This window comes from Rhea pennata, chromosome 4 (assembly GCF_028389875.1).
Source record: "Rhea pennata isolate bPtePen1 chromosome 4, bPtePen1.pri, whole genome shotgun sequence".
Lineage (NCBI taxonomy): Eukaryota > Metazoa > Chordata > Aves > Rheiformes > Rheidae > Rhea > Rhea pennata.
Window position 1 is genome coordinate 25,476,868 of NC_084666.1, and position 20,044 is coordinate 25,496,911.

At 41.3% G+C, this 20,044-nt stretch overlaps 1 protein-coding gene across 16 annotated transcripts in view; it reads right to left on the reverse strand.

Annotated features, from left to right (window-relative positions):
* Positions 1 to 20,044, reverse strand: part of APBB2 (amyloid beta precursor protein binding family B member 2) — a 185,121-nt gene that overhangs the window by 24,085 nt on the left and 140,992 nt on the right. For all 16 annotated transcript variants that reach the window (XM_062575478.1, XM_062575490.1, XM_062575492.1 and 13 more), the window contains one exon: positions 19,328 to 19,455. In XM_062575478.1, coding sequence (XP_062431462.1) covers positions 19,328 to 19,455 — 128 coding nt within the window. The remainder of the gene's footprint in view (positions 1 to 19,327; positions 19,456 to 20,044) is intronic.

Below are 20,044 nucleotides of genomic sequence, written 5' to 3' on the forward strand. Positions count from 1 at the left end.
TGCAAGTCACTTTCAGCCAGGGGGCTGATTACTGATATACAACATCCACTCTACAAGCCTAAATGTTAGGCTGGTTTTATAGGGATGTCAATAAACCCAGAGGTTCAGTGGCATCCCCCCAAAAGCATCTTCCACATACCATGCATAAGGCCACATCTGGATTTCTGTTTTGGGCCCATGAGTACAAAAAAGATTGGCAAATTGGGGCAAGTCCAATGGAAGGCCACCAAAACAGGCAGGGGAACGACATATGCCACATGAGGGGAGGCTGAAGGAGCTGAGTTTGCTTAGCCTGGAAACAAGGTAACTGGGAAAGGATCTAATTATTGTCTTCCATTACTTTGTGGGAAGGTTTTAAAAAAGAGCAAAACCAAATTTCTTTGCCATGAAAGTGGGTAAACCCTGAGACAGATACCCAAAGAGGTTGTGCAGTCTCTGTCCTTGGAGAGCTGAAGGAAACAACAACAACAACAAAAAACCCCAAATCAGTCAACCAGGAATGGCTCTGATGTAATTTAGAAATGCATCAACTAAATTTGAACTCACAGGAGAGAGATGGGTTGTGAACAGACCAACGTGGGAACTGTATGCTTACACAGACAGCTCAACAGCAAGCACAGGTGGGCAACGGGAGGCCAGCTGAGGTGAACCAGCATGCCCACGCACCCCGGCAGCCCCAGTGCCCTGGGCCAGCCCCTCCCAGTGTCCCCATGACAGAGGTCTTTGACTCTCAATACTCCACAACCAGCACTCTTATGTCTTCTACTTCAGCAAAGCAGGGGCAATGCAAGATTATAACGCTACAGAGAATAAACCACACTGAAAAAACTTTTTGGTTTTTGGTTTTGTTGGTACCCCTGGTAAGTTACTTAGGAATGAAAGGAGTTTTCCCATGCTCTGCTGATGCTTTAGCGAGGCACCTCCCTGCACAGGTGCACGCGAGGACACCAGGAGTCTGCTCCCCTTTACCTTGCAGGGTGAACTTAAATCCAGTCTGCTCATTTCTGTGACTGACACATTAAACCAAAAGGGCAAGGACGTTAACTTTACAACTCTTCATTTGTGTAGCTTCCCCTGGAATTTGGCTGACTGGAATTTCCACAAATTTCTGTTGGGAGTAGATCAAAAAAAATTAGCTTGCCATCTGTCACCTAGCCCTTCGCAAGTACAGAGGGGTGTCCTTCCACCCCCACAGTCTTTAAACATTTTTATACAACTCACTTAGCTTTAGCTATCTCATTTTCTGAGAGATAACAACCAACTGAAATTTCTTTGCTTTCAATTACTGGAGATTTTATTTTCAAATGCATTTTACTTGATTAAATGTAATGATGCACGGCACAAGCATTTTTACTACAGTTATAGGTACTTGTCCAGATCTAGTCTCTGAGGCACAGAAGAGGCCCTGCTCTGGTTTTCTAGTCTGCAATTACAATGTGTAGTAGCACTTAATGCAGCAAAATGTTTATGTAAAATGCATTTACACCTTAACAACATAACATGAACAGATAAAGGAAATAACCTTCCTTTCTGGGCATTTGGAAGTCTCCTTGTTGCTTGGAGAACGATTAGGTCCTTCACTTATGTATGCCATTAGCAAAATATATTTGCTTTCACTGAAAAGAAAATGGTTGTGGTTTATTAGGGCTTTTAAAAAATTTTTAAAGGTTTTGTAGCTTTTTAACCTTTTTATTTATTTATTTATTTATTTATAGCTCTTAAACCTTTTCCTTCCAACCGGTACCAGACTGTTCCAGCAGACTGTGGCCTCGTGCATCTGGGCCCTTTTGCCAGCAGTGCTGAGGCTGAGCCGACGCACAGCTAGCACTCTTACTCTGGAAATCTCTGTTCAGTGTGGGCCAGATTGTGCCATCAATTTTTAAGCAATTCTCCATCGGTAGCGAAGACAACTTCTGCTTAAAAATTGATGGCTTGATCGCGCCTTCTGTTGCTAATCAGATATTACAAAGATTGTTACAACATAGTCAGATTCTATTTTTAAAAGAAGGAAAATAGGCAGTCTGACATGTTATATAAACCCACATTTTTAAAGGACTGATTTCTATTCTTAAGATCAGAGACTCCAAATCACTAAGTTGCGCTGGTAATTTGGGTGCCAGACATCATATTGGTATCTGACAGACAAGCTGGTTCTTGCTGTTCCTGAAGTCCTCTCCGCAAGAACAGCGCAACAGGATAACGTTACTTTAAAATGTCTTTAGGGCTTCCCTCATCTGTACTTGCTGAATTACAGGGATCGAACGGAAGACCTCGGAGGAAAGCAGGTGCTCCAGCTCCCGGCAGCACGCGGCCACCCGAGGCACCTCCTCTCCTGACGCGAGCCGGCACGGGGGGAGGTCTTTAATAACAAGCATCGCTCGCCCACTGCCTCACATTAAGCCCTGGTATGTTTGGCTTGGTAGGGGAAAAAAATATGTAAATGAATAAGGCAGCATGAAAACAACTAAGAATGGCAGACCATCTTTTCCCCAAATCACTAGAGCACAGTTTCAGCTGGATCAGTTAGGTATGAGATCTTCTACTTTAATTTTTTAAGAACTAGTAATTCACTCAGAGATATTTTAACATATCAGTGTGGAAACCTCTTATAGAAAGAAGACACGTCCTTTTTATCACATCAAAACACTCCTCCCCCTCTCCCCCCCAAAAAAATTAACTTCATCCAGAGAATAGTGACATCTCAACCTATATTAAACTATAGTGGGACAAGCTCTGCACTCTGTGCAGAGCAGCTGAATCAATGCTAGCACTCTAGCATCAATGAGATCACAATTTTGTCCACACTAATATGGACTTTTACCCCATGTCATGAAACAGCGAAAACTCCATACGGTGAACCAAAAAACCTTGCTAAACAAGACACCTCAACAGACGATAACCCTCCAAAAACACCATGGAACACCATTCTGCAGACACACATCTGAATTATTTAAATACTACTTCACACAATTTACTTGATCTTTATCCATATTTCAACTGATCAGTGTTTGAAATATCTTCATTGCTAGGGTAATTTTATTTTTATATATACATTCAATGCTGTAAAAGGGGAAACTAACTTGTACTCTTTTTTTAAAAAAATCAATTGATATTGCATAATAAAAATCACACTGTTTTTCTCTCTGCTAACTCCTTACCAAAACAAACAAGCAAACAAACAAATATTTCTGAGAAATGCTCCAGTGCTAAATAATATTCTTTTCCTCACTCACAACTTGTTATTAATTAACTGTGAGGCAACAGCTACAAAAAACATAACTAAAGCCATAGTTTTAAGACATGAATCATTTTGTACACTCTACTGATGCAGATCAAGTCTCACCAAGGTTTAGTATCCTTTTAGAAAGCAAAAATTAGTACACAGAATAGGGAGAGCAATGAGGTTCCGTAACATGTGGGAAACCTAATTTAAGAATGAAGCTGCTGAGTTTAAAGAAGAAGATTAATTCCTGGTCTCTCTTCCGTCCCCTCTGCACCCAACACAATGAGGATTCAAAGCTATATATCAATTAACAAATCAATGAAATTTCTTCTGCTGCAAATTCTTTATGAATACAGATAGGATTAAGTGAGCACAGAGACCTCAAGGCAATATATTACATTTAAATCATGAAGTTTCCTCTTCTGTCAAAAGAGCCATTAACCATCTCACTTCATACACTTTTGCATGCGGGCATCCCTGCACACAGTGTAACACTTCTTCTGCCTCTAACAAATGCTTACTTCTTTTGGAGCTTTACAAAGATTTCAAATGAAAAATTTCCATTGTCAAGTATGTACTGCAAGAAGAAGACCAGCTAGCTAGCTAAAGGTTAGGTAGAAATTAGACAAAAATAATTGTATAGGCACCACACATTTGGAGAAAAAAAACACAGAGAGGTTTCTTCTTTTTCAGTAAATGAATTTTCTGTGATTCATAATGGTAACATCATTTTCCCCTTTAACATAGCATTATTAGGATTAATTATGATCATGTGCTACAGCATCAGGCAAGTCAATATGCAGCCGGTAATTGCAGCTAGTTTAGGAACACATCATTTTGAACTGAACACAGACCACCGAACCTATTAAACATCACGATCCATTGGTTAGTTTACTGCTCAAAGGAGCAACATTTGAAGGGATAAAGGAGAAGGAGAAAAGCATCCAACACTTACCGCTTAGCACGCAGCCCAACGTTTCTGCTACAGTGCTCGCCGAAGGTTGTTAAGTGTCAGCTCTCGGAGAAAAGCGGGCTGACTTGCCTTTGTCACACCAGGCGCTGTAATTTGCCTTGCAGGCATCCACGCAGGAGCTTTAGCCTAATGGACCGTAGCTTTGAAAATACAGCTAGAGACAAAGGCTACTACCACTAGCACGAGAGTGTTGTCTGCGAGGCTGGCGTGTGTGTGTGTGTGTGTGTGTGTGTGTGTGTGTGTGCGTGCACGCGTGTGCGTGCTGAGGCTTTTGGCTGTCCCTTTTTAAGTTTCTTACCTCTTGATTGCAGCAAACAGGAATTTAATGCCAAGCACGTCAGCTGCAAACACGCACCTCGGCGCTCTGCCTGGTCCCGCTCTCCGCCGGCGTGTGCCTAGGCAGCGGGCGATGCAAAGCCCGCTCGACCCAGCCGCGTACTTGCACTTCAGCGACGGGGGCTGGATGCCCCCGAGAACAGCAGCTCATTCATTTTGCATCGCGTTGAAGCGCAGCATGTCAGCTCCCACTCTGCTCCCGGACTGTGCACGCCTGTGTTCGCCCGACCCAGCTGCGAGCGGCGCGGGCTTCCCCCGAAAGGCACCGCTCTGCCAGGGGTGTGTGGGGGTGTCCTTCCCTCTGCTCCCATTATTTTTTACCATTTCTGTGCTCCTTCCACTCTGACCCACAAAAGAGGCCCTCCTCCTTCTCCTTTAATCAGTAGGCATTAAATTTCTATCCTGTAAACTTCTAAGACTAATCTGCTGCGACAGAAGGCATCTTTTGGGGAAAGCTGGAGTGTGCAGGGACTTCTCCCCGCCTTTGGTTGCGGGTAATTTTGCAAAGCCTGTGCAATACTTTCACAGCATGACACTAAACTGAACGCAACAGAGGAAAAAAAAAAGTCTCTTTAAAGGCAGCAAAGATTTACTGCTAAATCCAAGAATTCAGACGGAAGTACAATTGCATTTACTTCAACAAAATTACACCTGCTTATGCTAGCAGTGAGATTTATCCTTGAGCTGTAAAAACAAACACGCCAAATAATTTGATTTTCCAGAACTAACACACACAGTAACAATAAATCTAATTTACAGGGATTGCTTGGCTCTAAAGGTGACAGGAAAAACAAGGTCCTGGAGCTCCAGTTTTTATTCTCTTTCTGCGGGGTCCCATCGGATGTGCTCAGCCGCAACAAGGGGATGCTCCACCATGCAGCCAGGCGCACTCTCGTGCCAGCTGTCAGGCGGAGAAGGGGGTGCCAACCTCCACGGCTGGTGCCCCCAAAGCTACAGGCGCGTGCCCGCAGGAGGGCAGAGCTCTCCGGCACCGGACGGCAGCTCGCTGCGTTACACGTCGCACCGCCGGGCGTTGGGGGAGGACCGGAGAAGTGCCGGCTCCTAGGCACCGTGGTGATGGCACGAGGACACGGGTTGTCTCCCTGCATGTCGCAGGGCTCACTCCCCTGAACGTGCCAGCGGAGCTGCCTGGGGGTCATACCCTGCCTTCTCCAAGGAAAATGAGCTGAGACTTCCAACACCCACCAGCCACGCTCTTTAAACAACCTGAACGTAATTTCAGTGAAAGCAGGGTGGGGAACACTCCCCAGAGGATTTCCACTGGCGGATGCGAGAAGGCGGAAAGCAGTTAAAGATGGTTTTGCTGGCAGTCGCTTCCTCCAGCAGCACGGTTGCATTCGGAGCAGGATGTTTGTTCACAGCCCAAATACACCCCAAAAGCCCAGCAAGGTTCTTCCTTTCCTGCACATCATCAACAAGGCTTGGCAGGAGGAGTTAAGCTTGAGTGACAACCTCTGCAATCCTGAAAGACTTCCACCAGTTTCCACAGGAGTGACAGGCTGGAATTTAACAAACAAATCTGTTGATGCTGCCTAGGAGAAACGGATCCAATTTCCCTTCTTGGGTGTGCTGGACACACAACGCTAACAAGGATTCAAGGCTATATAATAATTTTTGCATGAAGTAAACAAACCAGTTCTCTGAAGTCTTGACACAAGGACAGGACTTATCCGGGGGGAAAGAATGTGGCATTTTTACGAACAAGCAAAACAGCATCTAGAACTGGTTAAATATTGTAAGATCACGTACTGCACTTATAATCCAAGTTCCAATATGCATTTAACATAACTTGTTTTAACTTGCAAATGAAGACAAAATTAATCTGATAACTATGACAACTACCCCCTCCATTGCTGTTCTCTTCCATTCTCAACAACTAGGATACAACAGGATATGATAGTTTTCCAGCTGGCCCAGGGACAGCGCTCATGAGAATAATATTAGACACCAACTGAAACGGCTTCAGAGGAGAGAAGCCAAACTTTGCAGTTTTAATATGCTGAAACAGTTTGTGTGAGAGAACCACTCACCTCAAACCCCTCTTCTATACAAGAACAGAAATTAAACAGACCTTTGAAAATCTGTAGCAATAAGCATAATTAAAGCTACATTTCAAGCTTCAAGATTTTAAGCAGTGTTTCTTTTGACAACAAGCAGTGGGAAAAAAATAAAGCCCCATTAGTAAAGCCAGTATGTACACGAGACCACTTCCAACATAAGGAACTAAAGACAGCTCCACTGAAAAGAATCCCGTTTTGATAAAAAAAAAAAAAAAAAAAAAAACACAAACTTTAGGGGAAAAAAAACTCTCTCTCTCTCTCTCTTTTTTTTTAATGAAATGCCTAGCATTTCAGTGCCATTGGTGATCCTAGTTACTGAAAGAGAAAGGAAAACAAAGTGAAATGGCAGTCATCTTAATAAAAAAGAAAAAAAAACAGACCTAAGACTGAAAAGCTGGGTTACAGTAGTAGTAATACTGTAGTTCACCGTGGCTGAAGGGTGCACAGCCACTGGATGTGGCCCCAATGCCTTACGCTGGCACTGCCGTTTTTGGGGTTACACCATGAACTGTATCAGAAAATGCATCCGGTTTAAAACTCACTTTGGCGGTGGTGGTGGGGAGGGATGTTTATTTGTTGCTTTTTCAGGGTAGTGGCTGTGGGACCACACATCCCACCAGAGCAGATGTGGCTAGGGGAGAAAAGGAACGTGGACGGGGCAGCAGTATTCACTGACTGCAAATTAAACTCTCCATGGAAGCGTGGTGCGCCCCTTCATACGGCAGATAGCAGCTATCTATACCTGTCTGCTGAACTCGCAGATGAAAAATGAAACTCATGCAAAACTCTTCTTTCTTCAGCTGGGTTTTGAGGAAAAATCATCAGTATCTCAAGTTTTGAAACAAACCACGGAGGCTGAAACGCTCAGCATCTGCTACTGAGTTTTGCTCATAGGAGTCCCAAGGCAACAAGTACCATAAACCACATGAAAAGAATTCCAGCACAAACACTGCACCAAGTCCCACTTCCCACTGCTGGCCAGCACCGTGAACTTTGCAGTCAAATCACTACACAACAGGAAACCTGAGACATCTTTGTAGTGTACTCCATCCACGGGCCTCCTATGAAACCAGCTCACAGCAGGTAACGGGGCCGATTCTGTCCTGACAACAAGATCAAAAGCAACAAGATCAAAAGCAGCAAGCTGAGATTTCCCCAAGAGAGCTCTCAGCAGATGAAGAGCCAACATAGCCAACTTCTGCACTGGCAGACCTGCCCGGCCTGCTTCCTGATGTATAAGCAGACATGAGCTGTCCTAGCCTCTCCAGCTCACACGTGCTCCCTCCTGGGTCCTCAGGGGGGTTATGTTTCCAAGTTTCTATGCTCGTCACTGGAGATAAGGCTCTGCCATGCTAATCATCAGGGGATGGATACTTAACACTGCAAAGAATCTGGGCAGATCTCCATGCACTTGGATGTGGCCAACTGTCTCACTAAACTGTCAGGGAACAACAGTAAGAGAGATTAAAAAAAAAAGAAAGAAAGAAAATAAAGAAAAAAAGGAAGAAGAAGAAATGAGCATATATTCTCTACACTGGAGTGGGACCACATTCTCCCTAAAGTGAGCAAATATTCCTCTTCCATGGCTGGAAGCTGATTTACCTCAAAGCAAAATACCAACTCCCCATCACACGCAGCTTTGGTAACACCAGCACAGCCGCGGGTGGACTGAAGAAAGGTAAATACTCATAATCACGATGTGGCTGTCCTGGGCATGTTCAAGGAATGAATCCTAGGACTGCAGAGCTAGCAAATTTTAAGGAAAAAAAATGAGTTAATGGATAAGGAATTTGGATTGAGGTTGCAGTTTTTTCAGTTTGTCTAAGAAAAAAGTGACATTACAGTGACAAATTTGTGCTGTGAAACCACAAATGCATTTGTGCAGGTGGACAAGAAGTTAGCCTCAGTAACCGCACTCCATCAAGACACCTTGGCACAGCTCAGCTACTGGCCCACACTTGTAGATCGGTCCTACGTCGAAGAGAAACAGAAGCAAGATTTGTATCCCAACTACTGCTGCTGCTGCTGTATTCAAAGCTCCTTTCTGCTGTACAAGAAGGGAAACAAGCAATTCCTAAGTTTGCTCTGTTTTTTGTTATTCTGAAGCAATCATTCTTTTCTGAAACAAAACATTTTAAGATTCCCATGAGACAAAAAGGTAGTCTGTAAAGCACGATAGTTTTGTTTAGTCTTCAACAACCTAGAAGTTTACCACCTACCCTCAATCTGAATATTATCTCAGATTACTCATTCTAACATTTTTTGGAGGTCCTGGCAGATCTTCAGAAGATTTGCAAGAATATTGTTTTAATACAAGGCTGAAAATCTAACCTGCAAATAAGGCAGAGCTAATGTCTTATTCTTGTACATTCTTTCTATTCACTCCTATCAGAAGTCATCCAGCAGCAACAGCACTGTCAACCTTCTCACGAAGATTCATTTATCTGAATTTTCACATTATTTTCAAAAAGAGGGGAGAGAAGGTGAGAGAAGAGTGAAGGAATGTTTCATAAAGTTTAAATCCGGGATTCAGACAGGGATTTGAGACTCTCCATACACACTATACAATAAGCTTTCAGCATCCATGGATGATGAGCAAAGTTTGGAATATTATCTCAAATCCTAAAGGCACAGAAGTGATGAAATGAATACCATTTATGACTGCTCGGGTTGGCAACATCCCAGAAGGGCTTTGTCTGTTTGTTAAACCAAGACCCTTGAAGCCATGTACGCACTTCATAAACAAACAGCGGGTATGAGCAATTGCTCAGTTTGCTTTGTTTAATTCATATCATTACGCTTCTGCTGGTAGTTGAGCAAAACCAGAGATGAGACGCAATTTTCCTAATAAAATAAAAACCATGCAAAAAAAAATCTCTTAGTGCATCTGGTTTTTAGTGGATTTGAGTACTTTTTAGGATACTCCTACAGACATTTTTTGCAGATATACAGGTAGAATTTATTTCGATTCTTCAGACAATACCAAAAGGAACTGTCAGAAATTAAAATTCTTAATCACAGAAAGACTGACAATACATGACTACAAAGCAAAAGCAACTCAAAACATCTTAGCAAACTGACCAAGACCTGATACCAGCTTGCCAAAAAAGCAGGACCTTAAACTGTTACGAGATTGTCTGCAATTGCAGGGGACAGGCCATAAGGACCCAGGCAGTCCCTTCCAGTCTGACTGCCGAAAAATTATTTCCTATAATTCCTCTTAACGTTCCTTCTTGACAAACACAGCATCATCCCAAACACTGCTATGAGTCAATAGCATACATCCCAGAACACAGCCAAGCTCAATTTCACAGGTGGAAGGCTGAAGTGGAAAAAAAAATCATTTATTTCGTCTTTGTTAAATGCAGTAAGAACAGCAGGATGGCCACACTCAGGAGCATGCAGGTGTGTGTCCAGCTAGCTAGGAAACTAAGCAAGGTGGTGAGAGGGGAACTTCACGCCATAAAATACTGAAATATTTTACAGAGATGATTGAGTTCTACGTTTAATGCATCGTTCAGGTTATAAATTGAACTTACTTTATGACATTAAGATGAACAGCATCTGTGTGAAACAGTCCAATATCATGAGAGATATAATGCACACAGATTTTTCAGTGCCATTAAATATAATGTTCTTCCAAAAATACTGATGTTCACGTGACACAGTAACTAAGTACAAAAACAAGTCAATCAGTTCCAAAAAACCCTGAACGTTTAAGACATTTGAATTCTCTATTGAAAAAAAAAATCATTTTCATTTACTCAAATTAATGTTTAAGTTTCTGCTAATCAATCTACAAACATCAAAGAGACTTTATGAGGGAATCAACCTCCACTGCCAGAGGGCAACTTGTGCTGAATTCCCCTGACAAACAAAGGCCCTTTTCCCTGGTGGAGGCAATATTAGGAAACAGGCCAACACATTATCCTCAGAATTATACGCTCAAAGCGTAAATGTTTCCTAAATACATGTAGTGGATAAGACAGTATATGCTATGATTTACATAAAGATGTACTGCATATAAACATTTGAATTGCAATCAGCTAGTAGCAAACATGGAAAGGAGTCCTGAGGCAGAGGTGACATTTAAATAATTGAAATGATATGCTGATAGCAAGAACATCCGCTTTTATTTAGAGGCATATTCCACTTATTAAACCAGTGCTGCTCCATCAAGTTTGTGACAATGGTCAGAGAGAAAACACAGGACAAAATTTGGAGATTATTTTATTGCAGTGTATGCCAAATTCCATATGGTGGTCTACAAATACTGAGGCATTTCACAGCTTCCCTTGACATCAGGAGTTTAACACTCACTTGCAAACTTAAAACTTATTTATGCAAGCTGATATAAATATTGACATAGTGAAGGCACACAGAGAAACACTCATCTACCCCTAACACACCAGTGTAGCACCAGCAGGAACTGTTTGGATAGGAAGTAAAACTTGGGACACACCATTTTCTGGCTGTCTTTTTGCTTTTTAATATACTATATTAACAAGCCGGGAACGTCCCGGCTAGCGTAACACAGAGGTAACGGAGTTAAACCCTTTCCACTGCACAGGGAACCTTCTCCTCTGAATTACGTTTTCAGAAATGACACGACTGGTACAGTGACCATTTTTTAAGGAAGTCAAATCTTTTGACTACAGGAGGGAACAACGAGCATAGCAAACACCCCCTACAAAAGGCTGGTATTTCTGAGTCCCTCATCCTATGACGGGAAACTCTGTTGCTGCTCACGCAAACGTACGATAAGCCTGGCAGCAAGGAGCCGTGCTGAACGTTTCAGCCAGCACGAGGCTTGTAAGACTTCTTAGCATGATGTTTCTTAAAACCCCACTCTGTTCTCCAGGGGCCCATGCTCTCTAAAGCCTCTTTCCTCCTCAGAAGGTCCTCAGGTGCCCACCTTATTTATAAATGAACTTGGTTGGGTTTTGGCAGGAGGATGCCAGGTTTCGTCAGTACGTCTGTGGAGAGGTACCAGCCCAGGACAAGGCAAAGCAAATAAGGCAATTTTAAGCTACCATTCATCATCACTTAAAACCAAAGTCTCTAACTGGGTCTTGAAAGTAGGCAGAAAGCCTGCAGGGAGACGGGGAGCTGGGGTGTTTTCTGTTCACAGCTATGGGGCAGGAGAGCGGCTGCCTTTTGCATCACTTGCACTGCTGTTTCGCCACTGAGTTGAAGAAGAAATACAGGAATGCAATCCGGATATAATGCTAGATATAATTCCCGAATTATATGCAATATTTTCCTTTATTTGTACAAAATAATGCTTGTACGAAGAATGCTAAAAATATTCTATAATAAAAAATTTAAAAGGGGTTCTGTTAAGGTGATTCATGGCCACACTCGGCCACTGGTACGGCAAGTGACACTTTTCTAACGGCTGCCTGCTGTTTTTTCTAATAAGAAGGGCAGCCCTCTGCCATCCCTCTCATTTATTCACCAGCTAATGTCACACCAGTTTCCTGAGTTCTCCACTCTCTCCTTTATGGACATCTCTGTTCCCTTCCCCTTTCCCACACAAATCTTCTTAACTTTCCTGTTCCAGATTTGTCTCAAGCCCCTTGCTCCATAAGACTTTTCTCTATTTTTCCTACGCGACTAGCTACTGCTTCTACTGTGCTTCTAAGCTGCTTTTTCTGCATTTTTACACCTTTTAAAGGTTACCACATATCTATAGCTCCAGGGCCAATATTATCCCTAGGCATCTCCTCTGCAGGCACTTAAACTGCTCACTGGCCTCATCTGTAAAAAGTAAGAGTCTCTTACACATACTCATTTTTAATCCTGTTGGTGGACTTAAGCAGAAAGGATACAGGCATGCTGCATGGACACAATTTAGGCTACTACCAATACAAAAAGATGCACTGGTGCAAAACTTTGGATGCTATCTCAACTTTCAGTTCAGCCTACCACGTCTTTCAGGTTAACTCCTGAAATTAAAACAAATCATTTTCATTAATCAAAGTAAGAACACACATGTACAGTTTTCTTGCCCACTAAACTCTGTTTGTTTGAAAATACATTTCTTTTGCTAGCTTGATTGCCTTTCCCCCTTCACGACTGCATTTATTACCCCTTCCTAGAATATGCCGTATTCACAAACAATAATGTACATTTCTTTTGCTAGTTTGATTGCCTTTCCCCCTTCACAACTGCATTTATTACCCCTTCCTAGAATATGCCGTATTCACAAACAATAATGTCAGGCCTCATGGCCACAAGTTGAAAATTTAATCTATTTCCTAAACTATTTATTAATGAGAGAGGAAAATGCTATTAAAATACATAGGAAAGGATATTCAGATGCAGTTGGGTTAGGGAAAAGGAGAAAGAAAAGATTATTCTAAAATTAAAGTAGAGTAGCTAGGAATATGGGTTAGAAAAGCCAGTAAAATCCTTTTCTTCCAGTATAATCCCTCACCTATGCCCCTATTTACATGATCCCTCACAGTGTGTTTTGTCCTTACTCCAAGGTTACGAGGACTTAGGGGAATAGGCAATATTGATTAATGGTGTCTCCGGGTTTGAAGACTTCAGCTATAATTATGCATTCTTTGAAGGGTGTTATCTTTTCAGAAGAGCAGGTGCATAAAGACACTCAGTTTTAATTTATTTTATTTTCAGCTCTTCTTGACCATGCCAACTTAATGCAGAAGAGGAAGTTTATTATTCATTATCTCGCACAGCGTGATAAGCTTCTTGCGGGCTCGGAGCAAGCCTCAAGCTCGGAGCGCAGCCCGGTTCTCAGCCCTCCCCTCTAAGGGCAGGCGAAGCTGAGAGGCCGCGAACACCATGCCGAGCAGGGCAGCGCTACGGCCACCCCGCACCACTGAAGGCTGATGGCAACCAGCCACCAGCTTGTAACCAGAGTATCTTCTAAAAACGGGAATGAGAAATTAAAGTTACATCAAGATACTTGCACTAAACGGATGTATACAAACTATTGTTCGCCCTTGCCTTAGTGCTAAATTGTCTAAGTAAGGCTAAGGATGCCACCTAAAATCCCACGTCCGTATGGGAGACCTGCACAGGAGCTTAGGAGCACAACACCCCAACCAGACAGCCACCGCACAGCACAGCTCCCAGACTGCCTGTCCTCTGACCAACCAGCCCTCGTGCAAGCACAGCTCTGTCCGCACCAGCCATCGTGCAAGCACAGCTCTGTCCCTCTTTAGCTTGACACACACTCAACACCGAAACATCTCACCATATCATTGCCATTCAAGACCAAACCTTCAAATCTGAATGTCCAGGGAAAGGTTTCCACATCAATATTTAGGCATTTGGTTTTCAAAGACACTGAACATACACGGATCCTGCTGAAGTTAATGGACAGTGTAGATGTTAGACACCTCTGAAATAAGGCCATTTTTATTTAGCTGCCTGAACAGCAAGATGGGATACTATTTTCAGTCCCCCATACTGTGAAAATCTGAGCCATCGTTTCACCCCTTTTCCTTCTCACCTTTCCACACATTTGTCTTCTCACTCTCACCACCCCAATAGTTTTCTCAACTCTTGTCTCAACAGCTCCTGAGCTCTATTTTGGCAGTTTCCATCTTGTTATTTCTATTTTCTGCTCTTCCAGACTTACAGTATTATTTCCATTTGACTGGAGGTATATATGCATTTAGCTGTCTACCTTGCTCTTCTTCTGGCAGATTCAGTTTCCACTTTCCACTTTGGTTCTGAGTGTTGACTCTGTTTAATCTAGTCCCTCTCCCCCTTAACAGCTCTTTCCTGGTTCCTGGCCTCATTGCATTCCCAGACATCTAGGGCAGAAAACCAGCAGCAGTTCAGATAAGGAACGGGGCAATGGACATGTACAGAGAAGAAGAGCTGAAACACCCAACCTGCCTAAACAGGTATTATTAGGGCACAGAAGGAAGCATAACGCTATCACACTCAGTCTATTCATAGTGCCTAATATCAAGGAATCCTAATTTCAAAGAATCTGCCTCTCCACCATTTAAAACTAAGAGCAACTGCACTAAGTTCTCAGCCTGTCAAAAAATACACAAAACATACAGAAAAAAAAAAAAAAAAAAAAAAAAAACCACACAAATTTGAGTGCTCTCTGGAGCACTGAATCTTTGAATTTTTCAGCTGGAATACAGTGCTGCTGTATGAAGACACCACATTAGAGGGGACCAACAGAGGGGACCAAACTGATCTTTCAGGCAGTTAAGGCCCCACAGAGCTTTTAAAACTTGAGCTGGGCTCTGCATTCATATAAGAATAATGATTATAAAGGAGGATCCAGGGAAATGGGCTACCAGAAACTCTTTTGCAAAATTGATGGGCCATTACCCTTCTTCTCCTCCTTGTTAGCAAGCTGCTCAGAAAGCAAAGGGCATGCACCAGCAGTTCAGAGGGGAGGCAGAACCCAACCCTGACTAAGGAATGATTAATGTACAGCAATGCAGCTCACAAGTGAAAAGAACAACCCTTTCACAGCTCTAATAGGCTAATATTTTCCAAGATGCTTTTAAAATCCAGAGAAAACAGGTCATGGGCTGCTTTTTAAGAATCAAATGCAGCACTGACCCTTACTCACCCATATGCCTGTGATTCCACAAATCCTCCAGGCAACAACGACCTCACTCGTCTTGAAATCAAACTATTTAAGCAATTATTAGGAATTTTCTTATTTGAAAACAGTATTAAACAAATTGTCATAGCTCTGTTTTCAGTAGAGCAGCAGAGGAAGACTTTATCAACAACAGAGGATAATGGCTTTTACCCTTAAAAATCACGAGATCATACTAAAGATACAAAAAGTCTGCCAAAAGATGGACATATACAATATGTTTACTTGCCCTTTATGAGCATATATACTTATCAAACATGGTAGCTTAGAATCTCAGTAAACTGATTTTGTACACATATATATGTGTATATACACACACACACATGCATGCCTATTCACAAACTTTCATTGCGGAAACGTGTTTCTGTTCACTATTTTACAAAGGCATGCTTTTTCTTTTTCTTTTTTTTTTTTAAGGTTAAACCTACTTTACCAAGTGATTAATTGAAAGCAAGGGAAATTACCCTTCAAAACACAAAATCATCACACAGCTTAAGTCAACAAAATGATCAAGTCTTTGCTTATGACAGAACTGTATTTAAAAAAAATAGTCCTAGAGGTCAAGATAATAGTGTAACGTATGGAGAGAATTATTACAGTCTCCCGGAAGACATTTCTGCCTGAGGTGAGTTAGCAGACATATCCTCAGATTAAACTTTCATCAGCAGCTCTCTGTATTTCATCAATCTTTCATTACTGTATAGCTTAGAAAATCATCTGGTCAGGTGTCATTAGAAAGTCTTTTTATCTTCCAAAGCAAAATCTACCCAAATAAATTCCTACAAGCAAAATTCAGTTAAAAAGGAGAGTTGGAAGATCATTATGGAGAAAGATAAAGACAATATAGAGAAAATACAAATCTTCTAAATACAGAGAAAATATAATAGCTCAGTGTAGAGCAAATATAAATTTCTACAATATTTTAGAATTTAACGACTTCTTTTCAAAAAAATAGAATACATTTTACTATACAGATTCTTGGAATGTAAGATGTAGCACATTGACCACATTCATTTGCAACAACATCTAGAAGAGTTTCATGCTAAAAGCTGAGATTGTGCAGACTTCCTGGAAAATTAATCCACAAAAGAAACAATGCATTCCACTCACCTTTTTGATGGCAAAATCATAACCATAGAAAATTGCTATTGCAATCAGTGAGAGGCTCTAGTGTTTCCTACTTGACAGCTAAACAGCTAATTTTACCCACACACCGCTTGTTAATGTATATAATGAAAAACAGGTACCGTGTAGTTGCCAGTTCAATCGCATGGTTTCCCTCACCCCAAATAACAAGACAAATGCTCCAGTCCACTGAGATGATGAGCCTCCCATCATGGCTCGGGTTCTCTTGTCACCAAATGCTTTTTTGTTGTGTGTTGGTGCTCGTTCAGCAAATGCTGCATCCTTCACGCTACCCTCCAATGCGTATTTCCTACACTGAACCTCCCTATGCCCAAAATTCACTGTAAATCTGACTACTCGGTCGTAAGTTTGTTCTTTCTGCTTGGCTTTTGGATTTTCTACTTCCTAGTTAACAGCACACACAGTAAGTTTACTTACAAATAATGGCTACACATTTTTTTCTGCAATCTTACTTGTTTAAATGGGTGGATAAAGTGTCAAACAAATTTAATTTCAAGAAGAATAGGCACTCCAGTTCTGAAAGTCATATTGGACACAAAATTTCTGTAGAAGCATCTATCAGAATTCTTACGAAGGGCTAAGAACACGAAGGCTCTGAAATCAAACTACTTAGGGGGCAAAAAAATAGATTCCATGCAGTAAGAACATTACTGTGTCAGCAAGTGAGATATTATGGTTGTTTTTTATTGTGTGTTTATATATTAAAGCTTCAGTAAACTATTTCATACTGTTATCTACATCAACCAATCAAGAAAAGTCATTTCCTCTGGAAACAAATATTCTGTTTCAACATAGAAGGGCCAAATTCCTCTGAACTTCTCTTCTGATGTTAGAAACACAAGAGAAGATTTAGTTTCTTTGCTCTAACACTGGTTCTCTGTATTAACAATGTCACAAAATCACTGTTCAGGAAAACAGTAAAGGAAACTTCTCCCTCTTACCACCAAGACGGAGAATGATTTGCTCCTCTCCTACTCCCCTCTATTTTTTTTTTTTTTAACTTGGATGTGTCCTTCCCCCACATACTCCACAGCTGATAAATTTTCTTAATAGAGACGTGAGATTTCCGCAGAAACCTCAACAGAATTGGAATTTATCTTTGGTCCCCAGACATAGCACAGAACTGTTCAGGTTTGGGATCAGGGACGCTCTTTCGAGTTCCTTGTATATAGCTTTTTAGATATTACACTATTGACACGCCATGGCTGGTAATATTGCTGTTGTCTAGGTCAGTGCAGACAAAATGATCTCCACAAGCACGAAGCTCTTCCACCGACCCCAGGTCTACTGATGGGCCTTGTGCTCATCTAGAAGAATTTGCTATTGCTCCCCACTCCTGGAGAGGTTTCTCCAAAGCTTATGACATTCTCGGTGCTGCATGACTGCAATAGGCACATTTCTCTTAACTGTTTTCAAATGTCTCATTTCAACAGTGATGTTTCTATGACCAGTTTTATCTTTAGGACAAGCAGATATCCAACCTGGAGAAACGTGACCCACGATTTTATTTTACAAAAAGCATAATGGAATGATTTTATTTTCCAAAGAAACACAAATACTTGACAACAGAACTGTAAATGCTTCAAAAAAGTAATGAAAAAGGAAAGTTGCCTTCCAGAAGTCTGTAATTCCTAAATTCTGTTCAGCTGTATTACACTGAGATGCCCCGAAAGATAATCTATTTCCTGACCAAAGAAAGCTATTACAAACCTGACTTGAAGGGAAATGTGCAATGCACTCATTTTCTCAAGCAAACAAAGCACTTTAATGTTTTATTCATAAGAAGATAAAACCTCTTTGCCTCCCATAATTTCTAAGTGGATTTGCCCTTTTAAATCTCGCAAAAATCTAAATCAATGAAAATAAAAAACACTAAAAGAAATACCAGCCATTCACAGAACTGGAAAATTCAGAAAGATGGAATTAGGTCACAGAAACACTTACCACTTTTCCTCTTAGAAACGTATCCAGAGGTAACCAGAAACTTTTTGTGGGAATACAGAACTTTCACAAAATCTTTTACTGGAAAAGATTTTCCAGGCCCAAAATGAAACTTCTAATCAAAAGTCAGAGAGAAAAGAAAATTTTTATCACAATGCATCAGGACGGGTATTGGCCAAAGATCTTGGAATTGCTTAGTGTGAAAGGAAACACTTTTGACATGCCAAAAATTTTAACAGGACAAGAAAGCAGTTTGCAACCCAGCTCTAAATAAAGCACCTTCTCAATCCTGTTTCCACAAGGTTACATGAAAAACCAGGATATTACCATCAGAAGACCAATTAGGAACGGAAGCTAATGAAAGGTTCCAGTTCAGGAAAGCCTTTAAGATATATTTGTGGTTTTACCCCATGCCAAGACAGAAATTTAGCTCTTTTTCGATCAGATTTCAGTGGGGATGTAGAAAAATCTCACTATTCTGGAACACTCCAAGAAACTTCCTTGTCAAGATCTTCAAGAAATACTAATGCGGGAAAAACATAAGTTTTCTCTCAAGCAAATCAAATCTCTCAAGAATGTGGAAACAAATGCATATAGTCAGTGAAAAATAACTACCACATTTAACTTTGACCAGCAGAATGACACATAACTAGGAGAAGAAATACGTCATGGGTCTTATTTGAAAATACTGTTTTATATACAATTTCTTTGTATATTTGAAACAAAACAGTGTTGCATGTGCTGTTTTATGGACTTGGCTGAGTCCACCTGAAAAGTCTGCTCTATGCAGATTTAGGAAAACAGGATGTGACATACTAAAAAAAGCAGAGATTAAAAAAAGCAAAAAGAAGAAGAAAAAGGATTTATTGATCAGAAAAAACAAGCATAGCCACCAGGACAGTTACCCAATCAAAAGAATAGCAGTGATTGCTAACTTGGACCGGGTATCACTGTATCTCCGGGTATCAGCACATATAAACAGCACCAGCTCAAAGGAAACAAGAAGGGTGAGGACTCACCGGCCGTTGTCACGACCCACTCCCCAAACTCTGATGCTCACGATGGGCTGCGAATGCAGAACGGTGCGATCCATGGGGTCGATCAGGTTCAGCATGTCGTTTTCCAGGATAAGGTACATGTCTTTGCCCTGCAACTCCAGACAAAGTACAGTCACACACCGCTTCCCCTTCTCAAACTGACCGAGGTTAAGGTGCTACATCTACACCTCTTTTAACGTACTCAAAGTTTCAGTTTGTTTCTAGAGTGTTTGAAAACAACTTCACTCACTTCTGTTGCGAAAAAGACTCAAGGTAATATTTTACTACAGCTAGCACTTCTAAATGTTCCCAACCACAAAAGCCTTTAATATCTTTTAAATAAAATCCTTTGACTCATTTAATGAAAGGAATTAGTTATTCAACAAATTGTTTGCTTATCTGTTTTCCAGTAAACTCTTCCAAAGGTAACTGAGGTCAAAACCTGTTTCCATCAAAACCAATACTTTTAAGGCAGAGCTCTTTCCTTCACACATCACGTGCTTTATTTCCACTAGCTTTAGCCAACGGGACACGGGAACTGACAGAAATGTGTGCGTCAAAGGGTTTAGAGGGTTTGAAGAAAACTGCATTAAAGGGGAAAACCTAGCACTAAGACATCTATGTGAATTTTGCGGAATTGAAAAAAAAAATTTTTTTGAAAAATTGCAGAATCCTGGAGCCAGGACGTCTCCATAATTC